General features: G+C 34.7%; 1 protein-coding gene across 1 annotated transcript in view; it reads left to right on the forward strand.

The window, feature by feature from the left end:
- Window positions 1-15786: 15786 nt before the first annotated feature.
- The window catches only part of LOC118650730 (ovostatin homolog 2-like), a 38323-nt gene continuing 33631 nt past the window's right edge, over window positions 15787-20478 (forward strand). Inside the window, exons 1-7 of the mRNA XM_036299029.1 lie at window positions 15787-15933; window positions 16211-16394; window positions 16913-17069; window positions 18283-18335; window positions 18706-18726; window positions 19341-19509; window positions 20005-20089. Of these exons, the coding sequence (XP_036154922.1) occupies window positions 15869-15933; window positions 16211-16394; window positions 16913-17069; window positions 18283-18335; window positions 18706-18726; window positions 19341-19509; window positions 20005-20089 (734 nt within the window). The 5' untranslated portion in view covers window positions 15787-15868. The remainder of the gene's footprint in view (window positions 15934-16210; window positions 16395-16912; window positions 17070-18282; window positions 18336-18705; window positions 18727-19340; window positions 19510-20004; window positions 20090-20478) is intronic.

A 20478-nucleotide genomic window follows, 5' to 3' on the forward strand; every position in this document is an offset into this window, starting at 1 on the left:
TTCAAGATAATGACATTCTCTCTGGGTAGAACTTTGGCCACATCTCATACAGTTGGATCTGCAATGTTGTTAATATCATTTATTACATATACTCTGTGGTTACTTGAAATTCTTTTCAGTTCAAGAATTATTTAGGAGTGATTTCCTTTCTTCCAAGTATTGAGGGTTTTTTTGTTTAAAATGTTTAATAATTTCTAAAATCATGACAAAATATTTAACCCTGTACTTTATGTTTTTGAAAAAGAAATATGTTCTCTGAAGTACATAATTTTTTAAATATCTCATAAATCTACTCTATTATTTGTATTATAGTCTGTTATATCCTAGTGAATTTTTAGTTAAGTGAACCCAGCAAATAGAGTGTATATTGGCAAACCTTCCCATCATAGTTTTGTTTCTATATGTTTTACATATACTTAAAACATTTCTTTAGATATTCTTAATCTATACTTGTAGTACATTAAAGTTCAGGGTCAACTATTCATTAAAGAAATACTGATTGACCTACAATGCCTGCCAGTATTTTTGTCACTTGGAATACATCAGTGAACAGAATACAGAAATATCCCAGACCTTATAAAGTTTACGTTTTCTAATGGTCAGATTAATGGTAAACAATAAAACTAAGTGAACGTTGTCAAAGGTAATAAATACTAAAGGAAGAAAAAAGGTAAGAAAGTGTGAAAAATGTGAGGGATGGTGGTGGCTAGACTGCTATTAAATAAGATGGTCAAAATTAGACGTATGTAATGAGCAAAGGCTTAAAGGAGGTGAGAGAATTAGTTAATAGAATATCAAGGAGATAACTTAGACAATAGAATATTGTAGTGAAAGAGAAAAGGACCTAGAGAGAAGGAAAAGGCCCGAGAAAAACAAAAAGTAGGAACAGCAAGAAAGTAAAAATGTCTGGAGCTGAGTAAATGAAGGCACAGTGAGATAACAAGGTCAGCTCATGTAATAATAACTGTAGGCTATTGTAAGGACATTAGCTTTTCTTCTGTGGGAAATGGAAAGCCATTATGGGGTTTAAAGAAGAGTAAGAACATAATCTGGCTTCATTTTAGTTTTGGGGGATCAATTTGGTTTCTGTGTAGACAAATAACCATGGAAGCAAAGTCAGAGGCAAGGAGACAGATTAGGAGACAATTATAGAAATATAGCATATTAAATGTAACAATGTCTATAGTAATTATAAAATAACTAGAGACCCATTGTATGAAGATTCGCGCAATAGGCCTTCCTTCCCCTGGCTGCTGACACCAGTTTTCTTCCAGCACCCGGTACCCAGGCCTTTGGCCTGGCCACAATGGAGAAGCCAAGCCTCTTTAGTCTTCAGTCTTCAGTCGTCTTCAGTCTTCGCTCCGCATCTATGTATGCAAATTAACCTGCCATCGGTGTTGGGTTAATTTGCATATTCATCCTGATTGGCTGGTGGACATAGCAGAGTGATGACCAATTTACATATTTCTCTTTTATTAATGTAGATAATATTTATAATATAGCACAACATCTATATTTATTGAATTTACTATCTTAACAAGCTATTAAAATGTCCTTAATGAAGAGACAAATCATGTTAATTATCATGTGCATGAATTCATGTTTTTTATAAGCAATGAACCAGAAATGTTCAATCATTTATATTAATCACCATGTTCATCAATTTTGATAATTCTCTATATTATGTGTAAGAGTTACTCAGAAGAATTTGGATTTTTCCCAAAGAGAATTGATTTATGTGTAACTTTATTCTTGGTGCATCCATGGGAGGAGGGAATTTTAGGAATCTCCTATGTTGCCATCTTGGAGACATTGTCTTCTGTGCATATCTTCAGCCAAAACTTTAGAGCAACTTTTCTCAACTGGGTAATATGAGAGAATTAAGTCCTACAGAGAAATATTTACATGACTATTTTCTCAGTATTTGCAAGAATGGCACATACATAGTACCATTCTGAGTGCATAGAGAGAAGGTAATTCATTACATTCATCAATAATTTAGGAATTAATTCTGTTACAGAAGTCTGAATGTGAAGGGTTAATTTAGAGTCCTGGGCTTGTCATTCCTTTTTGACTTTCCTAGAACTCTTGGAAGTAGTCAGCTCAGTACTGGACAATAAGCAGTGGAAATGTGTTCCCCAAATGCTTGCTGCCAATGGGTGCTTCATTAATGGTGAACAAGAGATTATCTTTTCACCAATGTGTGATATAGACTGCTGAAATTTATCTATAAATATTTACATAATTTTCATTGCTTTCCACCTTAGTTGGGTGAATAATCCATACCTATAAACTTCCTCCTATCTTTCCTAAAGATATACAACCTGAATAGTTTATAAAATACATGAGTTCTGGAAAAGAAAAATGTAAAAATATTTTATATTACCATGCTGGTAATACCTGAGAGAGGAGGATTTTTGACTATCAAGAACTGGAGTTTTGATGCAAGTTAGCTTCATAGTAGGCCTAACAGAGCCTAGATCTATCTCCTGGTTGTTTATCTAGTTCCCAATGGGGTGGTTAAAATTGATGAACTAGCCATGATCAGAATCCCCACCTTTGACTCTTAGATTTATGAAATAAACACATTGGACGAGAAGCAAAAAAGCATTCTGCTTATTTTATCCTCAATGAACTAGAAATTGCCACTCATGCTCACTTTCCTCCACTGTCTCTTCATTCCACTCGCTTCTGATTCCAAATCTGTAACAATGCATCTAACTGATAGAACCTACATCATTTATCTGTTCCCTGGCTTTAAGGTAATCTAGAAATGGAATTTTCTTATTTCTTGGAAGAGAAAGATATATGTTGGATAATCACCAAAGTATTAAAAAAGTCCACCAAATGGCCTGAGGTAAAGATTCATACCACTTTATGAGCCTTAACAAATCTGTTGCAAGATGATTATAAATTTAGAACAGGACATTCTGAGGGATTGTTGCAAGGAGGTTTAAGAATGAGTTATATTGGAGAGTTTGTTCTTCTTTCTGGAGGACATGGAAATATATGACTTTGGGAGCCAAGTTGTGGATTTGGCAGTGGCTATTGTAAAACCCTTCTTTTCCCCTCTCAGACAATGGACCTTTCTGATATAGATGCTTTAGAACTCAGGAAAGAAATATATTTGCATTAATATGATTAAGAATTCCACTGAATTGGAAGCTGTTATCTGGACATTTGGGGACTCACATGTCCATGCCTCTTGTATAACATATACAAACTCTCAAGAAAAAATATATTTACTGATGCGCATTGGGGATAGGAGTGAACATAAAACCAAGATGAATTTATGGAACCTGTCCATGCACCACGATGCAGTAGATTGATCACTTCTAGATGTAGGGGGTTGTAATTTGTTGATTTGGACTAGAGAACATGTATACAAGGACAAGTTTAGAGAAATTTATTTAATATGAAATCCAATTTGATTAGAATAACATCTATTAAGCCAACACTGTGCTTAGAGATCTGTACTTCAATTATACAGGGTGGGGCAAAAGTAGGTTTATAGTTGTTTATATAGAAAGTAATACAATAATTAATAAAGAGTAAACTGTTTCACACACTCACAAGTGTACTAGTAAACCTACTTTTGTCACACCCTGCATAATGGGAATTGCAACAAGACAACAAAATTATATAACTGCAGTTACAAAGAGCACAATGATACATATTTTTAAGCTAATCTGGGCTAGGATCATTTTGTACTCATCTCTGTGCTTCAAGAATTCCAGTCAGCCCTTGTAACATATTTGACACCCTCCAATAATTTTTAAAATTTAATGTAATCTGAAAAGAATAGGGAAGGCACAAATAGTTATGGTCAAAGCATAGTAAATACATAGTCCTCTGAGATTTATAGATATTAGTGTTCATAAGCCCTAATAGGTTGTCAAAAGTAGTTCTCCCCATTAAAAGATAATATTGTCCTAAAATAATGAATTTATATTTTTAAATTCAGATACAGTATGAAAATAAGTTAAACCTCACGGGTGAGAAAGACCTTCCTATTTGAGAAACTGAGAGAAGTCCACTTGGTCTGAAGTACAGCAAACTTGTTTTAAAAAACTCATTTGCTTTCCCTGGTTGGTTGGCTCAGTGGATGGGGTGTTGGCCTATAGACTGAAAGGTCCCTGGTTCAATTCTGGTCAAGGGCACATGCCTGGGTTGTGGGCTCAATCCCCAGTAGGGGGTGTGAGGGAAGGAGCTGATCAATGATTCTCTCTCATCATTGATGTTTCTATCTCTCTCCCTCTCCCTTCCTCTATGAAGTCAATAAAAAAATAGATATTAAAAAAAATAATTTGCTTTTGCTACTGAATTTTATTGATTTGAGACTTTGTTTATTATAAAACGGGGTTTAAAAATGAAAACAAGTTCTAACTAGAAAATGTGTCTTATTCTAAAACTATGTAAATGAAATTCATATAAAGCAAAGAGTGTCAGTTCTCCACAACTTCAAAGAGGCACCCTTTACTTATTTAGAATCTTGACCTTCATCAGTTCACTGGCTCCATGCAAGGTCTTCTCCTACTGCTCAGCCCCAGGACTATCAGATTTAATCTTGATAATATTCATCAGTTAGGCTAAAATCAACAGTCTTGTGTGTTGCAATATAGGGGGAAGTAAATGTGATTTGGCTTAAGTATTGAAAAGGGAAATAATTTTATCTATTTAGGCTAACATTTTTTATTCAATTGCATATTACAAAAGCATTTGCAAGACTAGGTATCCTTATAGATACAATGAGGCAAAAACTAGTTGATTCAAAATATTAGCTGTTTTAAACATTGACCAATTGTTTAAAATGTAAGATTTCAAAGACATGGACAAACTGTAATCTAAAATACAGGTGGAAGAATTGATCTTAAATACAGAAGGGACACTTAATCTTTTGACATGAGAAAGAAGTTGAGAAAAATGGATTGAAATATATTTGAAAATTTGTGAGAGATGTGGAATGAAGTCATAGGTGATGTTCTCAATTTTATTAATATAATAGGATAAAACTTGGAAAAGTGAAAGAATTCACCAATAATACAGTGACTTGCTTAGCTGGGCCACCAAAAGTTTTGCTTTAAAAGGGATTAATTTGTATAGTTGTATTGTTTCTTCAACAGCATGATTTTTTTTTTTAAAGAGCACATTATTCTTGGTCAGGGCTTTCTAGAACAATAAAGATTTTACAATGAATATATTTCATTTCTTTTTCATTTGACATGGGACATAGATTGGAAAATCATCTCTTTACTTCTTTATAATACCTGGAAACTATCACTGGTCAATGGGAAAAGGAAACACATTATTTGGATCTTTGAAAGGCTTTCAACAGCAAGCCTAGTGATTTGTTGACTTTAGAATATTTTCTAATCCTTCTATTTGCTTTCTTATTCATACAATCTTAAGTTTATAAATGAAAATGCCTGGTTTTATGAAAGCTCAATTACATTTGAATTTTTTTTTTCAGTCCTGGTGGATGGAGTTGTTCAGGAAGCAATTTTCCCATGTTTGTGTTGGACTAAATTAATCAAATATTGTTGGACTAATTTGCACAATTCCAGAACAATTGGACAGAGTCCAGTCACAGCAAGAAACTGATTATTCTTCCTTGAACAATACAAATCGCTGCCTTGGAACCAACCAAATGGCCACTGCTTTTCTAAACAATTGATTCTAATCACAGAGATAAGATGAATAAACAAAGGAGGAATCATAGAGACTATGTACTTTACAATGGCCATATTCTACAAAAGCAAACATGAGGCCAGGTCAAAAAGTTTTAATTTGCTTGCATCCAATGTTTTACTTCACCCTTTATGTCCTAAGATTTATTGTTTTTACTAAGTGCCAAGGATTGTTCTCAATACTTTTAATCCTCATAAAACACATTTAGTCCTCATAAAAACTCTGTAAGATTGGTGCTATTATTTTTCTAATTTTGCAGATGAGAAAATCAGTTTCCAAGAGGTTTCAGAATGTCCAAGATTAATCAGTCTGTAAATGCAAGAGCTGTTAAAAAGAAACCATAGGCTCAAAATAGTGTCACTTGTACTAAAAGCCCATGATACCAAACCTAGATTTAGTACCTGATTTTAACTGCAGTTTTTGCAGAAATATAATTTTAATCAACCAGTCTGGAATTTTCTAGTCAACACCAATGAGATAAACTGTCAAGTAGGCCCTCTCCATTGCCCATAAGAAGAAGAATCGATCTACATGATAAAACACTTGCCTTACCATCTCTCCCACCCCAAAGATGTCCTGGTTTAAGATTAATCCTTTATTTTCTTTTGCTAATGTATCCCCTGCCACACTCTTTTTCCTCTAATACCTTCTTAGCACCCTTCTATTTGCTGCCAAATTCAAGATATAATTGCCTTGAGAAGAATAAAGCAACTTCGTATGTTGGCAATGCAGATCTTTGTGCATGGAAGAAATTGGAAGGGAAGGATAAGTAACCAAACACAAGACTCAGGAATATGGAAATATGTGAGGCTACAGACTATCCAGAAACAGTATTTTGGTGCTTTGTGAAAATTTCTACAATATCACAGATCTTGGGAGATAGATTCACCCACAGAACTTGGAAATCCAGTCACTATTCTTGCTTCACACAGATGAATTATATTATCCCATCTTCTATAATGCCCTGGAACATATTAGTATCTTAAAAGAGTAACATGCTTTATGAATATTGTTTCAAATCTCAATTGGAGACTATGAAAGGAGTGCTTGTAACTTGCAAAAGCATAATTTTAAGTATTATAAAGAAATATTACTTTATTCTTTTTCCTCCCTCAGTATGCAGGTGTACTGAGTTTGTTAGATTTCTGTGGAAATTATATTACTTTATAGGACTAATCTTAGCAGCAAAATTAGTATAATTTAGCTAGACTCCCTGGCCCTAATATCTCCACAATTGCCCGTGCCTGAAATGCTGTTACTAAAGAGACCTTTCTTTGGCCCTGAAGCATTTTTTAACATACACTCACTTTACATTATAATACCCACACCCCAGATTAGCTAGCACTTTCATCATTATTATTAAAATAAATTATAATGACAGAAGAAGGTTCTTCAGGGGGGGATAAAAATGGAATGTATGGGGTTTTAAGGCAAACTTTTCTATTTCTTATTTAATCAGAATTAGTCCAGATGTATTTCTTCCTCGATGCTATAAGAATATTTCTTTTTTGATGAGGTGGTCATTAACTTTTCTTTGTAGAATATATTATGGATTTTATAGATCAACAAAATAACAAAATGAAAGTTAGAAAATTGACAAAAGATGGCTGATTATTTTATTTTGCAAAGTAAGGAATTAAAAATTTAAAAATACAACCATTTGTTTTTACCATTACTCTATAAAAGAAAGGACATTTGATATCAAACATGTAAGAAGAATGTAAACTCAGAATGAAGAACCTAATTTGTAGTTTCCTTATTTCCCCAAGGACTAATGCAAACTTTGTCAACAACACCAATACCTTATTCTCTGATATTCTCACATCATTTGAGAACCACTATTCTAGTGGTTCTCAACTGGGGATAATTTTGCCCCCCAGACATTTGGCCATTTCTGGAGATATCTTTGGTAGTCGTAACTGGGGGAAGTGCTACCGACAACTAGTGAGCAGAGGTTAAGGCTTCTGCTAAACATCTTACAACACACAGCGCAGTCGACACAACAAAGAATTATCCAGCCCCCAATGTCAGTAATGCCAAGATGGAGAAACTCTGCTTGGCTGGTGCGGTTGAGCATTGACCTATCAACCAGGAGGTCACAGTTCAATTCTTAGTCAGGGCACATGCCCAGGTTGTGGGCTCAATCCCTAGTGTGCAAGAGGCGACTGATCAATTATTCTCTCTTATCGTTGATGTTTCTTTCTCTCTCCCTCTCTCTTCCTCTCTGAAATCAATAAAGACATTTTTTTTAAAAAAAGATTGAGAAACCTGATCTAAGAGATCAAAGGAGTAAAGAAACTCCTGTATTGATAAGACAGCAGTTCAGAGCAACGCTTCTTAAAAGGACTACAGTGTCTTCTTTCCTGGATTCTATGACTCCAACTAAGGACTTTGACACATATTTGAAGCCACATGAATCTGAGTTGGTGACCATTTAATCCAGTGCATTCCTCATTACTGCTCTTTTTCCAGGCTCCATTTCCAGGAGAAAATGTACATGAAAGTAGCTGGCATGTAGTAAAAGCTTCATAAATGTTGTTTTTCATATTTTTCCTTCTAAATCTATTTTTTCTGATAAGCAAAAATAAAAGCAAAATGGCTTCATGATTTGACACCTCAGTTTGCTTGCTGCCTCAAGTTTCAGTACATCTTATCTCTGGTTCTGCATTCTAGTTGCCCTGGTCACACTGAATCCTTTTACTCAACAGATTCTTTCTTACTTCAAAGTTGTAGAACATTTTTAACTTCACTTGGGACCTATGACTTTACTCCAACAAAGAGGTATCACACTTTCAAGGTGGTAGCTGTCCCTGCTGCTTAGATCTCTGGTAGGCACCTGACTTATGTGTTCTACTGCTCCCATCAAGGCACTTATCACACTATATTATAACTGGTTTTGAAAATTTCTCTCCAATTAGGTTTTAAATCTCTTAGAGTGGGAATCACATATACCTTATTAATGAATTGTTGAATTCCTAGTGCCTTTTTTAAGGTTTGGCAAATAGTAACTGTCCAGTAATTATTTGTTAAATGAATGACAAACTCTTTTAAACAAATAATCCTGCTTTTCATATCTTGCCTGGAGGCCTTTTCAAGTAATAGTTAGGTAGTAGGCATTGACAGGAGTCCAAAACAAGAGGGAAATGATGAACTCCGGGGTGTTATGTACAGTTAGCAATTTGGTAACATGTCTTGGAGGTATCCCTGAAAGTTCATGATCATCTAGGAATGAATTTAGTAGAGAATGGCAATTGAACAAGATTCTTTTTTTAAAAATATATTTTATTGATTTTTTTACAGAGAGGAAGGGAGAGGGATAGAGAGTTGGAAACATCAGTGAGTGAGAAACATCGATCAGCTGCCTCCTGCTGGGGATGTGCCCACAACCAAGGCAAATGCCCCTGGTCGAAATCGAACCTGGGACACTTGAGTCTGCAGGCTAATGCTCTATCCACTGAGCCAAACCAGTTAGGGCTGAACCAGATTCTTGAATTATGTCATACCTTATTCCATGAGTGTCATAACAGCAATTCAGATTAAAATGCATGGTATTTATCATCAGAGACACAAAGTCAGAGTTATAAGGAAATATGGATTGGCCCCAGGCAAAATAAGCTGTGAAAAAGTAATTTGAAAATATGACTCAGGCCGTAGCAACACAATATATTTCCATTAAATGCATCATCACTGCACCACTGTGATATTAGAAAGTGGCAGAAAGACTGAGTTTTAAAGTTACATAAAATAATATGGCAAGAGTCATATATAAAAATATTATTTTAAATATCAAAATGGTAATCACAGTGAGTTAGGTGTCCAAACCAGAAGGGTTACTCAAGGTAGTTTGAAGATTGCTCAGATGGTCACAGTGAAGTAGGTCAGACCCACTCAGTTAAGATTATTTCACTTTTACGTTACTATCTTTTCATTTATCAAGTAAAGGCAAAGATGCACAAGAATATAAGAATATAACCTCCAGCACTTCCCTTCTACTTCACAGAAGTCCCATCTTAATTTGTTTTATCAATCCAGGAGTTGACAGGAGAGAAAGTTCCACTGGTTTAGAGAATCCAGAATCACAGATTGGCTAACTTTTATCGCTTTCATTCTGGGAAGAAGGTGAAAATCATACCTTTAAAGATTTGGCTGTGAACAAAACCAACTCCATATCTATGTCCCAGATGTCTTTAATTTTTCATATTGTGACCTTTAACCAACCTCACTGTCCTTAGCTGACACATCAGAGCCTTCTAGTTGATGATTATCTATATTCCTTAAACAGTAGCCATAAATATTTTTGTTGGTGATGACCTGAATGGCATGACAACTGAGATAAATATCAAACAGGTGATAGTATTGATTATAAACAATCATCCATCACAAGATGACCAGTAGGTATAGCATTCTTTGTCCCTTTGTCTTTTCAATCATTAGTACCTGAGTTATCCTATATAATGAAGAGGTGATATGCAAATTGACCATCACACCCTCACAAGATGGCTGCCTACAACCAGGCCGGCAGGGGGGTTAGTGAAGGATGACCAAGCAACTGAACATCAGGCTGTGTGGGGCGACTAGGCTGGCAGAGGGCTGTGAGGGGCAACCAGGCTGGCGGGAGGGGGGTGCAGTTGGGGGTAACCAGGCCGGCAGGGGGGCATTTGGTGGTGATTAGGCTGTCAGGGGGGGGGGGGCAGTGAAGGGCAACTAGGCCAAGGGGGGGCCAGTTGGGGGTAACCAGGCCTGCAGGGGGGGCAGTTAGGGGTGACCAGGCTGCAGAAGGGGCAGTTAGGGGCGACCAGAAAGGTAGGCAGGTGAGCGATTAGGAGCCAGTGGTCTAGGATTGTGAAAGGGATATCTGACTGCTGGTTTAGGCCTGATCCCCAACAGTCAGACATCCCCCAAGAGGTCCCGGATTGGAGAGGGTGCAGGCTGGGCTAAGGGGACCTCCCCCCATGGACAAATTTCATGCACCAGACCTCTAGTGCTATATAAAAAGAAAAAGTCCTGTAATAAGAGTCTATTGATGAAGAATAATCTACAGATTGCTGGGTCATCTGTCTGCTCTGACCTTACATCGTTGTGAGTAAACTACCCCATAGTAAATTCTATTATATTTTATCAAGTTGCCTCAGCAGTCTTTGATTTTAAGATAGTTTCACATTAAGGTATCCATACCTTTGCTCCACCATCAGACAATACCTCATCACTCATACTTAATGTCCAGGCTCCAAATTAAATATGTTTTTGGCCCCACAGCTGAGTAACCTCTTTCAAATTTCATTAATTGCCACATCATCTACCTTATTCAAGTTAAAGTGTAATAATAGTCCTAGGCATGGAGTACCACATTGATTAAGGCTCCTGCGTTTGATATATTAACAAAATAAAAACTTGAATATCCTTAAGTGACACCTCTTTGGTGCAATCCCCTTTGATTCTGCCATTCTCCAGGTAGAAAACTTCCTAAAAATGTTTCTTTCTCTATTATTGCATTTACATGGTTTGAAGTTGATTTGGGGCTTATCTCATCAACTGTATCACCCTATTCTTGAAGAAAATGAACTATATATACTTTTTTATTTCTATTGAATCATAAAATCTAAAACACATCTAATTAATATTGTTTAGCTAATGAATAAACCTCTATGTTGAATGGAGGTTAAAGTCCAAGGATGGTAGCAGCAATTCCCAGGCAGATGGTAGTTTCAGTGATGAACTACATTATGAATACCATATCATATTTTTATCATTATTACACATCCTTTCTTTACCTTATCCATCCCTCGTCCCAGGATTTTAATATTTTCTCTAGTAAAGAAAAAAGTTATAAAACTAAAGATGTCTGAAGTACCATATTGGTGGTAACATTTGGTAAGACTCCATTTACATTTCTCTTTATTTGTCTGTCTGTTTGGATGAAGTAATAGTATTTAGGATTAGTGGTGCTCACTTAGGCAAATTGAAATATAAAAACTAACTCTAAGTGACTTGGGATAAAATCCTATTTTTAACAGTGTTGAACTTTGCCCATTAAAAAAAAAATAATAATAATAAGTGGCTCTATAAACCCAGTCACATCATAAGTATTTAGTTTGCCCTTCATTATCCACCTATTTCTCCTTTTATTTATTTATTTATTTATTTATTTATTATTTTTTATTTTTTTGGTCACTCATCCACAGGTTGCTATTGTGTGATTAGAAATTTCTTGGCAATTCTAACAATCAATCAGTGTTGCAGGAGATAAAGATCTGCGAACAAGAAGAGCAATTTCACTTGTCAAGCTGGTTGTTCCTTTATAAGGAAAAGGTGATTTCCCTTTTAATGGATTACAACATCAGGAACTGAATAGCCTAGTATAGTTTAGTTTAGTTTAGTTTAGTTTAAAACATAATTGACAGCCTATACATTACTAATCTTGGGCAATACTCTTATTTGTAGTGTTTGCTTAAACACTTTATAAAGGTGAACTAGAAGTTCAAGATGTTCTCAGGAACTGTGAAATAGATTTCAAATTTTTGAAACTTACAATGGACTACCATTTTTTATGCAGGTGGAAAAATCAAGAAAATGTATCCCCATTATTTCAAGAACTTTTAAAAGACATAATGTCAAAATGACACTTCCAGGCATTGCCTCAGATTCAACTCAGTGACAGTAGGAAAATAAACCAATATTGTCCCGTGCCTGATGAATAGCACCCAGCTGGAGTTGCAGAGTAGCCAGCCAGATCTTCACCAGTCTTTCCCTTACCATTGGTTATCTTCTTTCCCTTTGAAAATGCTTTTTCCATATAATGTTAGCAATGTCTGTGATATCAAGCATCATATGTGTGATGTAATGATTCAGAATCTTTATCCACATCTTCAACTTTTTTCGGAGCAGCATATTTTTTATTTCCTCTGTCTACTGGGTATCATATCTCTGTTGTACTGCAGTAACTCCACACTTAACATGCTAAACTTAAATCGTCACTTCATCTATATGTTCATTTTGTCTTCTCTCTTGTCTAATTGCAACAGCATTCAATATCAGTGTCGATCTCACCCTCTCTCTCTTCTTCATCACATATCAAAACCACCTCAAGTTCTAGCATCAGAGTAAATATATGGTATTTAATATTGCTCTTACTTCTGTAACGTAGGATAGTCTTTGAGCAAACTCATACTTCTCTGACTGGTATTTTACTCTCATTCATTTCTGTTTTCTATGAAGTACAGAGTTATTATACTCATTGCTCTTCAAAACTGAACCTACTATTATTCTAAAAACATACCCAATATTTGATTATAATCATAGTTCTCTTCAAAAAGCTGTTACTTCAGTAATAATTTCTTCAGTTTCTACTCTATCTGAAAAAGTCATAATCATGTGAATATTTCCAACTCAAACCTCCATATTTCACTCTGTTTCAGCTTCCACATATATCTTTTGAATGTGATTCCATTGAGCATTGCTCGTAGTTTCCATAGAACAGTCTTTGTATCACAGGGCATTGCAATTTATGCTTACATATCCTGCTGGGTGAACAGTGAACTATTCTAAGAAAAGAAGTAGTCTTACTCATCTATTTATCATCAGGACCTGGTTCAATACTAAGTCCTTCCCAACGTACATTCTCATGATGCCCTATAGTTCATTTTCGTCTGCAACACTTGCCATAATTGTAGTGAATTAATTAATTTTTCAATTAGTTATTTAGAATTTGCCTTTCCTGATAGAATAACTCTAATAACTTATATTCATCTCTTCATCCCAACCATATACCATAATTCTAGCAGATAGTAAATAATCAATAAATATATACTAAATGAATATGTGAATAGAAGTATTCCCATAGTAGGAACCACTAATAATGTCAATAGTATTGAGTCTGTCAAGTGATGATGATGTAATATCTGTTTTCTATTATATATCCTTTTCCTCAGTAGAAACATACTGAGAATTTAGAAGATAGTACATTAATCCATGTCCTATCATATTCTTACCTATGAAAATATCCTTTAACCTCACTTAATTTATAGTTGTTAAAGGAAATTCTTCCCAATCACGTACTGTCTGAGTGACCCTATGAAAATTAATGACTTTTTCTAGTGCTTTATTTTTCTTATTTGTAAAATGTAAAACATAATGTAGATTTTGTAAAACTGTATTTCATGAAGATTAAATGGGATACTGTCAATATAAGCATATAGCACATTGCCTGTTAATTATTAAGTACTCAGCAAGCAGCCTCCCTCTTCAAAACATTCCCCCTTGCTTTATCATTCTCCCTCTCTTTCCCCCTTCCATACTTCTTCCCTCCTTTCCTTTTTTCCTTGCTTTTCTTCTTCCTCTCTCCCTTTCCCCATTTCTTTCTTTCCTTCTCTACTAGAAGGCAAACTCTTTTAGAGAACTGTGTCTTATTTATCTTGTTTTCTCTAGAAACTAGCATAATAAACAAGTACTCAATAGATCTTGTTGGATTCATATCTGAATTTTCTGGAATAAGAGTCCAATAATCTCAGGACCATGTTGACCAGATAAGATAAATTGAGTCATTTACTCAGAAAAAAAATACATTTGGAAAATAAAACTATTTTAGAGAAGTTTCATTACTTTTTTTTTTCAGCATTGAGAATAACGAATTGGTTGCTTTGATTTATAAACAATCTGCCTTGTGGTGCTGCTTGTCTTGAATGCTGATGAGTTGAAGTTCGGAGCTTCCATTGTTTTGGAAGCTAGTGACTTAATTTATCTTATGAGTATGGAGGGTGGAGTGTAGAGAGTGATTCTAATAATAAGTCTAAAGGGCTGCAGGAAAGGTATTGGTCAAAAACAGAGCTAACAGCTTGACGATCCATTGGAAAGAAAGTAAATCTTAAAACTGGTAAGGAAGGTCAACAATTGAGGATTAGCAACTTTAGAGAAAAGGCTGTAAAAACCCCACAAAAGTCCTAAACAGGAATGGGGAGGGAGCCATGTTTTAATTCAACGGAGTGGACATCGTCAAAGTTGTCATGAGCACAGTTCTGCACTGGAATGTGAAATGTGGTCATCAACGAGCCCTTGTTGTCACATTCCCTAGGTCTCATGGTTGCCTGTATTTTACCTTCTAGTACAGCTCTCATCTGTTATAATTGGTTATGTCCTTTTTTTTCCTTTGTACTTGCTGTTGCACTGTTGCAAGCCTATTTTTAAAAGACTGACACCAGTTCCTGTCTTCTGTTACCTAGTGTAATAACTCCATCTGTATTTGAACTAGAAAGGATGCTAAAGAAAACATGATGAAGGGAGAATTATCACACTGGACACTGTCAAGAGTTTGCCAGCTACTTTGGTGTGGCTCATTTTCCTGGTAGAAATGGTTTACAATCAAAATTATGTTAAATCTTTTTCTTTTCTACCAAAAGTGACTAGTATGTGTGTATGCATGCACACATATTCAACACATTTTCTTTCTTTTTTTTTCTTATATTTAAGGTACAAAAGGATATTGAACATTGTACAAAAAAGAAAATCATAGTAAATTCTGAATTCATAGCAACATTTAAATGCTGTATTCTGTATTATGAAATTATAAAAGCATGACTTAACAGTTTCAATTATCTGTAAAATGAGTCTTCATTGAGATATCTATTTGTATCTGGGTTTTGGCAACATCAGATATGCTACTTCTCTCAGAAGCCTGGAAATTTTACCTTTCGGGAATTGTCCTAACCACATCTCCTTAAAGGGGCAGTTTTCTTTCATGTGCTAATTCCTACAAATTAATGCTTTTGGTACTGCGGTCAGCCCTGTGAGCAAGATAATAAATTAAACTAATGAACTCCTAAGTGTCACACAACTGCTTTCTTTGTTTTCCTCTTTCTTCCTGTTCAGCCTCTACAGCTAATTCCAAAAACAGCAGCATGGGTGAATTTAAGAAGGAAGTCGTATATTAAGTAACAACCCCCATGGAAAATAATGGGAAAGGTGATCTAAGTGTGATTGATGGTTCTTATGATACTTGCTCCAAAAAAAGTAATTGATCCTTCATTGTGTGGCTATAAAAGCAACACTATACAGAGAGAGGCAGTGTAGAAGGAAGGAAAGACAGTGGAGAGTTGAGGGAGCTGTCTTCTAATAAGAGAAAAACAGAGACAAAGAGACAGAGATAATAGTTATAGTGAACTCTTTCTTGTTCGGGCATTGGGATAAAATGGTGCTCACCCTGCTTCTGAGCACCCTTTGGCTTCATTTTACTGTTGCTGTGGCTTCAGAACCGTAAGGGAATATTATACTCTCTATTCATATTAAAGTACTAGCGGAGACCTCATTAAACCTGTTCTGTGTTAGCATTTGATACTTTACCACTTCTGAGACTGAGTGCTGGTTTGCCTTATAAATTTTTAAACAAGTGTATAAATGGAATTGATATATTTTTTAAGATACCTCTCTCTGTATACTTAGCATTCATTGTAATGAAAGATGTGTATATTTCAGGGCCATTTCAATAAGCTAACGTTGCCTTTTATGCGTGTTCTGCATTTCTCCTACCTAGGCAATATATTCTATGGGTCTCCTCTGTGATTCAGAGTCACTCTACAGAAAAAGCCTGTATCCACCTTTTAAACCTTAATGAGTCTGTATCCTTGAGTATTGTCCTAGAGTATGATGAAGTCAATGTCATTATTTTTGACCAGCCTGTGGAGGAGGAGAACTTCTATGCTTGTGCAGATTTCCAGGTGAGGCACTGAATTTGCCATTTCAGAACTTTGAATGGGAACATGAAATTATTATTTAAAATTTCATTTTAGAGGGATAACAAATCTTGATTTCAGATGACTTATGGAAGCTAGGGAATAAAACAAGAGAATTTCTGAGGCAATAAACAAAATGAAAATTAACATAGGCAAAAAATGTGTGAGATATTGCTGTTTTCTATTATATGGAATGATTAAATGTATTTACTGCTTTTTGATAGAGTTGTTCAACAATATGAGAAAACAGAATCTAGGTAAAGGGAAGCAGAATTGGAATTTGGGGCAACAAAAAAATAGAAGGCAAGAAGACATAAAAAGAAGTTTATTAAGAACTGTTTTCATACTAAAAAAATAAAGAAATTAAAACAAGTAATCACAGTCTCTCATTAAGAAATAATGAGCTTAAAATGCTCTCAGACTGAGAACCCAAATTAAGACACTGTTCACCTTTTTAATGTCTACAAATAATTGCCCCATTCTCTGTTCTTTAACATAAACAGGTTTCTCAAAAGTTCTCTGAACAGTTAGCTTTTGTGACATTGTTGGCTAAGGGCGATACTATTGAAATCTTTGAGAGGCGGTCCGTAGCACTCGTTTCAGAAGAGACAGTAACCTTCGTGCAGACAGATAAACCCATCTACAAACCTGGAGAGAATGGTAAGTCAATATTCACGTTTCCTTTGTACCCTTGACCTTATGAGCACATTCTTCAAATTTAGGGCAACCCAAACATAGGAATTTTAGTCTTAAAAGTATCCTTAATGTTATAGAATCATGGATCTCTAGAATTTTTACTGGTTGAGTAGGTCAATTATACAATAATTCCTTCAAGCTCCAGTAATTGAATGCTTTGCTTCTTAAAATTTTGCATGCCACTTTTACTTTGTACAAATTCTAGTGACAGGCATACATAAAACAATGGTTACAAGCATGGGATGTAGAACAAAATTATTTGGTTTGAATTGTTGCTCCATAATTTACCATTTGGGTAAGCCGGTTAAATCTCTATTTAGACTCAACTTTTTAAATCTGTAGAATGAAGATAATCAAAATATCTCACTTATACAAATATTGTGAGGATAAAATCAGATCGTCAGTGTAAAGCAGTACCTAGTACACAGTAAAGACTCCATAAATGACATTTATTATCACTACTATTATTATCCATTTCAGTAGAAGTAATCATAAATCTGAAAACCAAAGCAAAGCCCTTCTATTTTCTTTGTTATTGTAAGTAGAAGATAGCATAAAGAACACTAACCAAGGACTCAAAAGAATTTGGTTTTGTCTTGACTTTGTTAATGATTTATTGGCCTTTGCCAAGCAAATTCTGATCTTAGAGATGTAAAATAGAAGGTTAAATGAGAGCAACTATAGATTTTGTTTGATTTATTGAAAAGAAATAAAAGAATTGAAACAGAATTTATATAGTGAGATTTTTTGCTGCATTATATTCTCTCTCTGGAGTTACTAAAATGCTATGATGGACAGGCCTGTGTAAAAAAATAGCTAAGATGGTTTTCTAGAATTCTGCTCAAATTAATATACTGTAATGTTTGTTAACATCAATACATTTTTCCCAGAAAAATTATGTTTAACTCCTACCATACATATTTCACATTTTTCCTTCTATGACTCATTCTGCCACAAATTCCGGTGGTGGCAGTAGCTAGTGTCAGCTTTAGCAGCAACCAGCGTCATCAGCAGAGGAATTACAATGGAGCAATAAGATAGGATCAAATCAGAGCTAGGGGAGAAGGGAGAGCAGTATTCTATGATAGGAAGGCAATGTATTTCTGTCTATTTGTAAACAACTATACCTAGGAGAGAAATAACAGAAAAAATATTGCCCCCTGCCCCTCTTTTTTAGTTCAAATTCGTATTGTGACACTGAATACCAAGTTCAAACCTGTTGAGGAGTTGGTAAGTTCAATAATTTCTAATGATACACTGAAATTTAAGGAAGTTAAACAAATCTATTGCTATGGAAAGTGTCATCAGGAAGTTTTTCATAAGTGTGAAAATAGATTCTAACATAGAGAACTATATAGGTATAGTTTCATTGCTAAACCTCAAATTTAAACATAAAACTTTCATTTGTCATGAGTTAATTTCTATTTCTTTAAGACTTTTCATCATGTAAGAATGGGCTGCATGAAACATTTGCCCTCTGTGAAAACGAGAGCAAAGTCTCAATATCTAAATTAAGTCAAATAGTCTTTATAAATGCAATATGTGGCCAAAAAACAGTGCACTATTACAATATTAACCTACTTTTTGTTTCCTCTTGCAGTATCCTTTAATCACACTTCAGGTAAGAAATCTTTTTTTCATTTCTATTATTTTAAATATTCAGATAAATAGTGATTTGTGTCTAGTTTTCATTATGCATAGTTACAAGTTAAGGTAACTGAAATAGCGGAGGAGAAAATCTTTATACACACAATATAGGACATCAGATGAAGAACTAAACAAAGGGCTGCCGCTTTTAGTATAAGTCTGTGTGGCAAGTGCAGTAACTTAAGTTTTCAAGGAAAAGAAAAGATTGAGCTCTTTTTAAAGGAGTTTTATGTTTAAAATTGCTTAATTTTGGCTGCTGGCCCTTCTTAATCCTAATTTAGCCATATGTTATTTTAAGGAAATAGAAAGCATATACACCTACAGATTTAGAAATTAGCTAAGAAGGTGATTTCATTATTATAAAATAGAATTTTGGTTTTCAGGAAAAAGTTAATGGAGTCTCTTTCTACTAATTCAGATCTTTGATATTGTGCAGTATGGTATCTAAATGTAGTTGAAGCCTCTCGTTAGTTCAATACAATGAAAAAGCTTTCTTTACTTCCCATAATTACAGAAAGTACCCAAATGAAGAAGGAAAAGATAATACTCTTATATGACCTCTGTTTTTATTTCTTCTTTATTTTCTAGGATCCTCAAAACAATGGGGTTTTTCAATGGAAAAATGTGGCTCCTTTTCAAAATATTACCCAACTCTCATTCAGATTGATTTCAGAACCAATGTTTGGCGAATACTCTATCATTGTGAATAGGGCATCAGGAAAGACATTGACACACCCATTTACCGTTAATAGATATGGTAACAATTGCTACTTATAGTTGTTCTATATAAATTAAGCTTTCAGAGGACTCGACAAAGTAGCTTTTATGTTAGAATTAGAAAAAGTAGGTGAAGCTTTGTTTGGTGTTCTCCCATCTTCCTTTCTTGGCCTTTTCTGCTTTATTATCTTTCTTGCTCCTCACTCCTTGCCTTCATCCTTTTTTCTGACCCCTGCCTTTACTTCGTAAGAAATATCTCATTTTATAAAATCTACACAATCTTCTGGGAAGTATTACAACAAATAAATATAAAGTTATGAAAATAGAGAAGAGAAAGGAAAGGGAAATAATTAATCATTAATGAGACACCATCACTTACTGGTGCAACACAGAATTTGGGGCAATTGAAATGGTCTCTATACAGATATACACAGAGGAAAATATGGTGCATAGAACCATACCTAGCTACGTAATTGTAATAAATTTTGCTCTCCAGTATTTGTAGGGGCTGAACTATATTTCTCTTTGTTTCCAGTGCTGCCTAAGTTTGAAGTAAAAGTCAATGTACCACAAACAGTAACTATTTCAGATGAGGAATTCCAAGTGGATGCATGTGCTAAGTAAGTATTTATTCAGGATATTTGACATCACATGTCAATGCAAGGCTCAGAGAGAAGGAGAAATGAAATTAAGCATGTAACTTTAATTATTTGTATGCTTATGTTAAAATTATCAGACAAGTAATGAATTGCCATTATAAGAGATTTTAAAAATATAAAGAAAAACATAAGAAATTACCTATAATTAATTCCACTAATGTCACTGATACTGGGATTTATTTTTCCATAATCTTTCATGAAGTTTCTATAATTGCAATCATACTTTTCTACCCACTATAATTAAGAAACATGTTCCCATGTATGCCAATATTTTCATGAATTCTAGTTTCTTGCTACATAAATGACTCTATGGCTATACCAAATTTACTTAACCACTTTTATTATATAAC

Source organism: Myotis myotis, unplaced genomic scaffold (assembly GCF_014108235.1).
Source record: "Myotis myotis isolate mMyoMyo1 unplaced genomic scaffold, mMyoMyo1.p scaffold_m19_p_3, whole genome shotgun sequence".
Classification (NCBI taxonomy): Eukaryota; Metazoa; Chordata; class Mammalia; order Chiroptera; family Vespertilionidae; genus Myotis; species Myotis myotis.